Source organism: Vigna unguiculata, chromosome 3 (genome assembly GCF_004118075.2).
Source record: "Vigna unguiculata cultivar IT97K-499-35 chromosome 3, ASM411807v1, whole genome shotgun sequence".
NCBI lineage: Eukaryota > Viridiplantae > Streptophyta > Magnoliopsida > Fabales > Fabaceae > Vigna > Vigna unguiculata.
Window position 1 is genome coordinate 28,126,854 of NC_040281.1, and position 10,982 is coordinate 28,137,835.

General features: G+C 30.4%; 1 protein-coding gene across 1 annotated transcript; it reads left to right on the forward strand.

Moving 5' to 3' along the window:
• The first annotated feature begins 296 nt into the window (after window positions 1-296).
• On the forward strand, window positions 297-5,604 carry LOC114176269 (probable inorganic phosphate transporter 1-9). Its single transcript, XM_028061251.1, has 3 exons — window positions 297-967; window positions 1,340-1,624; window positions 4,456-5,604. The coding sequence occupies exons 1-3, from the start codon at window positions 573-575 to the stop codon at window positions 5,321-5,323; spliced, it is 1,548 nt and encodes a 515-aa protein (XP_027917052.1). The 5' UTR covers window positions 297-572; the 3' UTR covers window positions 5,324-5,604.
• The last annotated feature ends 5,378 nt before the right edge of the window (window positions 5,605-10,982 follow it).

Consider the following 10,982-nt stretch of genomic DNA (forward strand, 5'->3'; position numbering starts at 1 on the left):
AGAAAAAAGAAGATAAAATCTATGTTTAAATTTCCTAACTTCGTCGGAATCTTGGGTACAGTATGTTCAGTTAGTTACACAAAAGCAAAGTGTAGGGCTTCACAGCTAAGAACCCAGCCATTAAAAAAATGGCGACACGCCGGCATATGTGAAATATAATACGAATTTACCATGATTCAACCTGGAATTTGATTCGCATCTTCTGTAGAATGATGCAGTCATAGGTTTGACTTATAACCTAATTGGTTCTTCACATAACTTGTCTAATTCGCTTTCCACCCAGCTTCCTACTTCATTTCTCTCAAACAACTCACATAATCTGCCCCACACCAGTTTCCTCGATACATACAACCAAAAACTAATTGTATTAGTTCATACGTAGCACACAAGAAGCCCGAATACGCTAAAGCACAAAAATTGTGGCCCTTGTCTCTTCATAATCACCCATAAATGCTTACTTACACATTTATGTTTAGAGCAACCAAAGTCGTGTGTGACCATGGTTGAAAGGTCCCATATATGCCATAATTGTAGAGTGAATTAAGCATCGAGGTTGAAGTGAATTGCAGAAAATGGCGAGGTTGAGGGTGTTGTCTGAGCTCGACACAGCGAGGACGCAATACTATCACTTCAAAGCCATAATCATTGCAGGGATGGGACTCTTCACCGATGCCTATGACCTTTTCTCAATCACTCTCATCATCAAGATGATGGGGAGAATATATTACGACCACCGCAAAGGCGACGACCGCTTTCAGACCCCACCGGTGGTCACCTCCGCCCTCGTAGCCGCCGCGCTTCTGGGCACCGCCGTCGGCCAGCTCGTGTTCGGAAGGCTCGGCGACCTCAAGGGGCGGCTGCGAGTCTACGGATTCGCCTTGCTGTTGATGGTGTTCAGCTCCTTGGCCTCTGCCTTCTCCATTTGCATAAGAAAAACCTGCGTTTTCGTCACTCTTGGCTTCTTCAGGTTTCAAAATCTTAATTTCCTCAAACCCATACATACATAAATACATTCTAAATCTTGATCTCTCTCTCTCTCTCGACATTTATGTTGGTCTTCTACATTAAACTGATATTATTCGTATGATATATCATGAGGTACACTTTCTCACATCAAACAAATTATAAAAGTCAACTTTTTATGACGATTTCGGTGTTAATTGATCTAAAAAAGTGATTGCTTTCACACTAACTATGACTAATTTCAAAATATTAACTTGTTACATTGATCTCATCTTCATATCAATTGATTGCCTTCATTCATGTTTTTGATGATAAATGTAATTTAAAAAAAAAAATGTTTGAGTTGAGTTTATGATGAGAATGGGTTATGTTTTAGGTTTATGTTGGGGCTGGGTATTGGTGGGGACTACCCTCTGTCTTCGACGATAATGTCGGAGTTTGCGAACAAGAGGACACGAGGGTCGTTCATAGCGGCGGTGTTTTCGATGCAAGGGTTCGGAATATTGGCGAGCTCCACCGTGACGGTGGTGGTGTGCTCCATTTTTCGTGCGGCGTCGAAGTCGTCGGAGGCTGACGTCGCATGGAGGTTGATACTGATGCTGGGTTCCGTTCCGGCAGCCATGACTTACTACTGGCGCATGATGATGCCCGAAACCGCCAGGTAGTTACCCGTCTCCATTCACTATTTTCACTTTCTACAAATTCACACTTTCTAATTTTAATAATAATAATAATATTATTATTATTATAATTATTATTATGGTTTTTCTAGCGTCCAACGAATATGAGATAAATATATGCTGTGTCCTGTGTTTGCAATCAATTGGTAATTTTGGTTAGTGAAGAAGCATACAACCAAAATTTGACAAAGACATGCTGATGATGATTCTAGTTGAGTTTCTTTCACAATAAATGTGTAAACAAGAAGAAAGACATAAAAATAAGATAAGTGGTGTGCAATGAAGAGAGAGAAAATAAAATAGATTATAAAAGGCTTAAATACATTTTTCATTCTCATTTTCATAGTGTTTGTTGCGGATGGTTCTCATTTTGACAGAATGTTTAAAATAATTTTCATTTTTACCGAATGTTTAAAATGATCCTCATTTTCGCAATTTGTATTTTATTTGGTCATTTTCTGTGACACCGTTTAAATCCGTAATGGAACCATATGTACAGTACACGTAACACACCCTAATACAACGTAATACAAACAGTGTCACTTATATAGAAAATGACTAAATAAAATACGAATTGCGAAAATGAGGACCATTTTAAACATTCGGTAAAAATGAAAACCATTTTAAACATTCGGTACAAATAAGGACCATTTTAAACATTCTGTCAAAATGAGGACCATCCACAACAAACATTACGAAAATGATGACGAATAAGTCATTATAAAACATGTTTATGTAAATTCTAGTTGATTGAGTATGAGAAGTTAAATTTTGGTGAAGAAAAAGGGATATGACTGCCGATTTGAATGAGTGTGTACATGATTGGTTATATGACAAATAAAATTATTTTTCTTTTCTTCGTTTCCCTCTATTTCTTTTCTTTTTTTCAAACGGATGCTTTTATCAAGAGAAAAAAATGGAGTGGTAAGAAACATGTGGCTTCCTTCTATTATTCAGGTGTACATGTAGTTGAAAATTAAGCATTTATCAAACCAAAGAGATTACACTATAAAGACAAAACCAAGAAACCACGTGTCTCACGTGCCCAATGAAAGAATGCCGGGTACAAAACAGAAATTCCAAGTTGCAGCCCAATAAAAGTGAGAAATATATTAAATAAACATTTTCTAGTATTTAAGAAAGTACATTTCCCTTATAATAAGCACACAAGTTTTTTTTTTAGAATAATAGTGGTAATTCTTGTAACTCCGTACCAATTCATCTAAGTACATTCTATAAAAAACAGTATTTTTTTTTTGGATAAAAGTCAAACATTTGGTAAGCAATTCATAAAAAAAAAACAAATTGGCATGATTTTTACTTCCTTCTAATGACGAGAACTCACCAAGTAACAGTTGGGGCTGTGAGCAGGGGACAGGATATGATAAAGAAACACAAACATCGTAATACTAAGGTTTAAAATAATGAATAAATTACACATTACAAAATCTTTTACAATGTTACTCCATAATCTTATAATAAAGTAAGATTAAACTCACTTATAAATTGAATTAGAGTCAAACTTAAACTTAAATTATAAGACGCTAAAATATATTATAAATCTATGCTTTCTATTGTTAGGTGGGAGAAGGTGCATTGACAAAAAAAAATCATATGTATTAAGATTATGGACCATTATAATAATTATTGTTTGAAAGAGACAATGTATTGTAATTAAGCCTATGAGAGATTAAATCTCATAATGATGATGATATTAATTTATAAATTTTATTTTTGCAATCGAAGAAAGAAATATAGGAATAAGAAGGAATATTTTATTAAAAGTTACACTTTTTATATATTAAAGTGAGTTTTAGACTGATATTTGAATTCTTTATACCTTTGATATCTTTAAGTTCAATTTCAACCTATAACTTTGTTTTCAAGGTAAACAAAATTTAATGATATTGGGTTAAAATGATTATATTCATCATTTTTAAAGTTTAGACAACACAATATATCAAAGTTTGAAAATTTGACAAATTTCAATTTCATGTCCAAGTTTAGCAACTACAAATATATTTAATCCTTTTATTAATATGGTCATCTATACACTTCTAGAATTTACATCTATTTAAAGGATTAGAAAAAACAAATAATAATGTAGCTACAAGTGATAATGTAGGCCAAAGCACAAAAAAATGGTGCAATTTCAAAATTGCTACAATGGTGCAACTTTAAAGGAAAAATTTTGTGCTGGTGTATAATTTCATTTTCAATAAATCGTACTAATTTGACTTACTAAATTGAAGTGGTGACAAGATGACACAACTTCAATTAAAACTAAAAAAAATAAATTATGATATACTAAAATCATACCAAACTGCACGATTTTAGTTTATGTTAGAGTATATATTGAAGTTGTTTTAAATTGACATAACTTAAATTAAAACTAAAAAAAGAAAATTACAATCAACTAAAGTTGTACCAAATCGATATAACTTAAGTTTATAAGAAGTCGTATCAAATTGACATAATGTCTTCAATCAAAATTTTAAAAAGAATTACAACATACTGAAATTTTGTACCATGCTGACAAGTTGTATCAAGTTTGAAAGAATTTTTCACAAGAAAATCATATCAAATTGTCACCGGTTGTCCATTTTTGTGATTTTTCTAAAATTTGCATAATTTTTATTATATAAGATATCATTCACGTATATAATATATAGGAATAAGAAAGTTTAGCAATGTATAGAAAATAAGATGTATAAGTATAAAGTTGGTGTGTTAAGATTTAGACTTCCTTGACTAGGTTAATTTTGTAATCATGGTTTAAAGTAAAGAAAGTGAGATGCAATGCAATGATCAGGTACACAGCGTTAGTGGAGCACAATGTGATGCAAGCAGCAAAGGACATGGAGAAAGTTCTTGATGTAAGACTGAGCATGATTGCAGAGGACTCCCCTTTGCCACCAATCCCACATCCCTACCCTCTCTTTTCCAGGGAGTTCTTCCGCCGCCACGGTCGTGACCTCTTTGCATCTTCTTCAACATGGTTCCTCGTCGACATTGTCTTCTACAGCCAAGTCTTGTTCCAAAGTGAAATATACAAACGCTACCTCGACCAAAACGAAAACGAAAACGGAAACGTGGACGTCTATAAGGAGGCTATCCACGTGGCTTGGATCCAAGCCGTTATCACAGTGTGTTCCACCATCCCCGGTTACTTCTTCTCTGTCTACTTCATTGACAGATGGGGCAGGGTCAAAATTCAAATGATGGGTTTTTTCTTCATGGCACTCATCTTTTTCATCATTGGGATTCCCTATTACACTTTTTGGACTACTGAGGAAAACGAAGAGAACAAATGGTTCATGGTTTTGTATGGGCTTGCTTTTTTCTTTGCCAACTTTGGCCCCAACACTACCACTTTCATAGTCCCGGCGGAGCTTTTTCCGGCGAGGTTTAGGTCAACTTGTCATGGCATTTCTGGGGCGGCTGGGAAGGTTGGGGCCATGATTGGGTCTGTGGGCTTTCTTTGGGCTTCTCATCACAAGAAGGAGTATGGGTACAGTAAGGGAATTGGGATGCAGGTCACACTTATCATACTTGGAGGAGTTTGCTTATTGGGAATGCTGATCACGTACTTTTTCACTACGGAAACCATGGGAAGGTCCTTGGAAGAGAATGAGGTTGGTGATGTCACAGATGAAGTTGAAGAACGTGATAATCTTTGATTCATGTGTGCGTTTAAGGTTGTACGTGCATTGTGGTGAATGTTGATAAGTAATTTTGAAGTTATATTCAGCAGTTGGTGATTACCTAATACAAACCCTTGATAGTACATGGAAGATTTGTGTATGTATAAAATCTATTCTTAATAGCTTTTGTAGTTAGAAACATAAAGATCCTCTGATGTTCTTGGTTGAAACTTGGTCTCCAAGGAATCATTGATTTGTTTAGTTGTTCTTTCCTCATGTTTATTGAAAGATATATTGGATTTTTTTTTTTTCAAAAGACAATCACATACTCTTGAAATTATTAGAGAATGAGTCTGAATAATTATCGAGATCATGTTTAAGTTATTGCTTTTAAAATAATTAAATCAATAAATTAATAATTAGAACAAAATTAACAATTATAGACCCAATTTGTACTTTATTATAATTTTGATAAGAATAACCAAATATAAAAATACAGAGATTTTTAATCCAAACAAAGACAAGTCAAAAATATTGAATGCTCTAGGTTTAAGAGTTTTCTAAGTCACTAGCTACAAGGTTTTCACGCCTGTGTACGATTTAACACTTTTTTATTACTATCAAATTGTAAGTAAAATGGAGAAGCAAAATAGATGTATGACCATGCTAGGTTGATATTTTCTATTTTTTTTATATTCCTATTTAACAATACTAAAAATTATTAAATTTAGTTTTTAATATTATTAAATGAGTATGAAGAAGGGAGGGTGTCAACTCTCATGTAACACGTTTTATGGTAAAAGTTACTTGATTTTATTTTTCTTATTCCTTTTTATTATATGCATTGATATATCTCAACCTTCAATCGAAAAAAATGTTATATCTTACTATATGTTAGTATTAAACCATTATCTTCACACAAACTAAATTATTCTTCGAATAATCTCTTAAAAATACATTTATTTTACTTGTTTGTTTAATAATTTTAAATAGTGTTACACTTACAATAAACAAATTTTACATTTAGTTTATCGTTTATCGTGTGTGTGTGTGTATGAAAGAGGGATATTCTATAAAGCTTTAGAAAGAATCTAAACTAACTAGAAATTGTTACCTCAACCTCTATTTCATAAAACATTTTATATAATATAGCGATTGATTATTCAAGTATATTACCTATACTCACATTTCTTTTATTATAGCCTTTAAGACCTAACTACTTCTTTCTTTCTATAAGAAGCACCACTGTTTAAAGTATCTCCAATCATATTATATTTATTAATTCTCTATAACCACCCTTTATTTATTTCAAATATATCATTCACAATTATATATCTATTAATAGTATAAGTTAGGCTTGTTTCTTATATTCACGTTTATGATTCACTTTTGATAATTTTTTTAATCAATTAAATTTCAATATTTGTTAAATAAAATCAATTTGATATTTTTTTTTATTAAATTAACACTAACGTTATTTAAAAGTATTAGATGTCAAAATCTAGATCACATATTCTATCTTAGAACCTCTATCTTTTTGCATCTTTGCACAATTTAAAACTTTTAACATTCTCCAAATGTCCTCACTTTGAGCATAGCTTGCATAGAATATTTCCTTAGGTTTTGTAGTTTAAGAAGTACTTGATGATCTTACGGACGGTAATTGTCTTGATAAATTTGTTTTGGTATTCGAGTTTAATTTTGTGGAAGCTTAAACGTAGAGCTATCAAAATAGATAATCCAACTCGATCTACCACAGGTTGATGATTTAGTGAATCAATTCAATCCAACTCACTTTTTAGCGAGCCAAAAAAATTCAAATCCGGTCTAGCCCATCACGAGTTGTCAGGTTAAACAGGTTGGTTCACAGGTTCACTTAATTAAAAAAATAATTTTTTTTTTACTTTTTTCAGTCAAACTAAATTGTAATTCTAATTAAAATATAAATCAACTTTAATACAATCCAAATACAAACCAAAATAAAAAAAATACAAATTATTTATGTGTTGGATAAAAAGACAACCTAACATGACCTAAATGCAAAGTCCAACTTAACAAAAAAAATAAAAACCACTTGTATGACCCTTTTATCTGCGGGTTGGCTCACTAACCCGGCTCACCACGGATTCAACTCGGGTGAGCCGGGTCAAAAATCAATCCGTATTGAAATTTGTAAAAATTTTCAACCCAGGATTGACTCACGGATTCCAACTCATTTTGACAGTTCCACTTAGATGTAGTGAGAAATGGTTAGAGGTGGAGGGAATCAGAGAAAGGTGGAGGAAAGTAGAGGAGTAGAGATGGCAAATAAACCCGTGCCCGTGGGTATCACCCGAACCCGTCCCCGTTTTGACGGGGAATCCCCGCTTTGACTGGGTATGGGTATGGGTATGGGTAATACCCGAAATTTTCAACTGGGGATGGGGATGGGGATGGGGATATATATATACCCGCCCAAATACCCGTCCCCGCTTAAATTACTAAACTATTTATAATTTATTAAATAATCTAAAAAATATATATAAATAAATAATATATTTACACATAAAATATAATATAATATAATATAATATAATATAATATAGTATATATACATATAAATAAAATATACTTATATATATATATATATATATATATATATATATATATATATATATATATATATTTACACATATACATGTAATATAATATAATATAATATAATATAATATACATATACTATATATACATAATAATATAATATAATATATATAATATATACGTATAAAACAAATTAATCATTTAACTAGTGAGATCTTTTATAAACAAATTTATAACATGACAAATTTATAAAAATTTAAAAAAAAAAAAAAATATATATATATATATATATATATATATATATATAAAAGCATAAAATATCTACGCATATACATATAATATATATACATAATAATATAATATATATTATTATATTTATATTATTATATAATATAATATAATATATACTTAAAATAAATATATATCTATAAATATATATATATATATATATAAACATAAGATATCCACACATATAATATATATACATAGTAATAATAATATAATATATAATATAATATAATATATATAAATAATTATATATATATATATAAACATAAGATATCACACACATATAATATATATATACATAGTAATATAATATATAATATAATATATATATATATATATATATATATATATATATATATATATATATATATATATATAACATATTTCTCATTCTCTTTGTTTTTTGTTATATACTTTGTTTACTCTCTCAATTGTCTGGTTTGTTTTTCAAGATTTAATTTTGAAGGTAATTTTTCTTCTTCTTATTACATAATTTTTACTCTCTGTACATGGTTATGTTCAAATAGGTGTTCCTCAATTTCATTCTATGAAATAATTTTTAGGTTACACATTTGATTATCTTTATTTATTTATTTATTTTCATGAAAATGTTTGACTCTTATTTTGTAGCTCTTCTTTTTGTTACTTTGGTTATACACTTTTTTACTCTCTTTTAATTGTTTGGCTTGTTCTTTAAGGTTTAAGCAGATCTTCAAGGTATTTTTCCTTTTATCATAATCTTAATTATACATTTTTTTTCCGTTATGTTATGTTCAAATGGATATTCTCAAATTTGGGTCACACATTTAATTATCTTTACTCCTTTATGATAATTTTATTTATTATTTATTTTTTGTTTCATGATAATGTTTAATTCTCAATTTTAAGTGCTCAATTGCATAAATCCTTAATTTAATTCAAGATCAAAAGATGAAGAATCTATGTTTAAATTTGAATTATTATTAATTTAATTTTGTTATTTGTGCTATTTCGTTTAAGTGGTATAATATAAATTTTTAATAGTATAAAAAATATTTGAAATATTTTTAAACTTGATTATGGTTTTCCTTTTATATTTTGTTAAAAAAGAAATTAACCTTTTTACTTTGTTTGATTTTTTTTGTTACGTATGTTAGTTTCTAGAGAAAATGAGCACAGGAGATCAAGATTTGCAGGTACCAAGTCCACCATAGTGTTCACAACAACCAACTCCCTTTCAAAGTTCCAATAATGACAGTCAATCTCCATTGAATCCATCTACGCAAACACCTTCAGAAGTTCATGATGAAATACATTCAACAACACAAGTAGAGCCTGAGAAAGGGAAATTGAAAAGTGTTGTGTGGGAACACTTTGAAAAGATAAAAGTTGATGGAAAATACAAAGCTAAATGTAACTATTGCAAGAAACTGCTTGGTGGAGAAACAAAGAATGGAACAAAGCACTTGCACCATCATACAAACATATGTATTCAAAAGAAGACTTTAGCAAAAGGAAAAGGGGGACAAAAAACACTTTTTTCTAAGATTTCAAGTGGCAAAAAGGAATTGGCTTGTGGAGCTTATAATGAAGAAAATGCCAAGAGGGAACTTGCAACAATGATTATATTGCATGAATATCCATTGTCAATAGTGGACCATATTGGTTTTATTAGATTCGTGACAACAATTCAACCATTATTTCAACTTCCTTCACGAAATACGATAAAGAAAGAGATACTCGGCATCTATGAACATGAAAAACAAGTTGTTATGAAGTTGATAGATACAAATAAAGGAAGAATAGCAATTACATCGGATATGTGGACTGCAAGCAATCAAAAGAAAGGGTATATGTCTATCACAGCTCACTATATTGATGACAATTGGACATTGCAAAATATAATTTTGAGGTACACCTTTTTTAATTTATAAATTTTCCAGTAATTTTTTTTATGCACCTCTAGAAAGATTATATGTCTTACAAAATATTGCTTAATTTATAGGTTCATTTATGTTCCCGCACCTCACACAGCTGATCGACTTTGCAATGTATTAGTTGATTGTTTGTTCGATTGGAATATTGATACAAAATTGTCTACTATCACTTTAGACAACTGCAGCACAAATGATAGCATGATTGAAAAAATTAAGGATAAGTTGAAGTTGGACACACTCATTAAGAAAGGGTCTTTGCTTCATATGCGTTGTTCAGCACATATCCTTAATTTGATTGTGAAAGGAAAAGATGTTCTCATGAGTGAAAATGAATCTGATGAAGAAGGTACATTATATTCTAGTAATTAAAATTTTCAATTTCAATTATTATATCATATCTAATTTTTCATTTTTTTTCTATGTGTAGGTGGATCAAATGCAAATGAAACCACTGATCATTTGTAAAATTAATAAATATTTTGGTTATTATAAAATTTTAGTAATGTGTAATTTTTTAGCTTTTATATAATTATTTGAATTTTATTTAGTTGTTATTTGATACTTTAATTTGAGATTTATACTATTATAATATTTTTCTTAATATTTGACATCATGAAAATCACAAAAGAGTATGTTATTTTAATATTGAATATTTTGATAGTATCATGATTCCGTTGGTGTGATTTTTAATTTTTTTTTATAAAAAATATTTAATTGATATATGGAACAATAAAAAAATGGGTATGGGTATGGGTATAAGAAAATACCCGTTACCCGGTGGGGATGGGGATGGGTCAAAAGTTGTATACCCGTTGGGTTTGGGGATGGGGATGGGGATGAATTTTTATTATGGGGATGGGGATGGGATCATGATACCCGTACCCGCCCCGCCCCGTTGCCATCCCTATAGA

Excerpts from the sequence above, each read along its gene's own strand:
- LOC114176269 (XM_028061251.1), top strand. The coding sequence starts at position 573 with ATGGCGAGGTTGAGGGTGTTGTCTGAGCTCGACACAGCGAGGACGCAA. Across the intron at positions 968-1,339 it reads GTCACTCTTGGCTTCTTCAG|GTTTATGTTGGGGCTGGGTA; the intron begins GTTTCAAAATCT and ends GTTATGTTTTAG. Across the intron at positions 1,625-4,455 it reads ATGATGCCCGAAACCGCCAG|GTACACAGCGTTAGTGGAGC; the intron begins GTAGTTACCCGT and ends TGCAATGATCAG.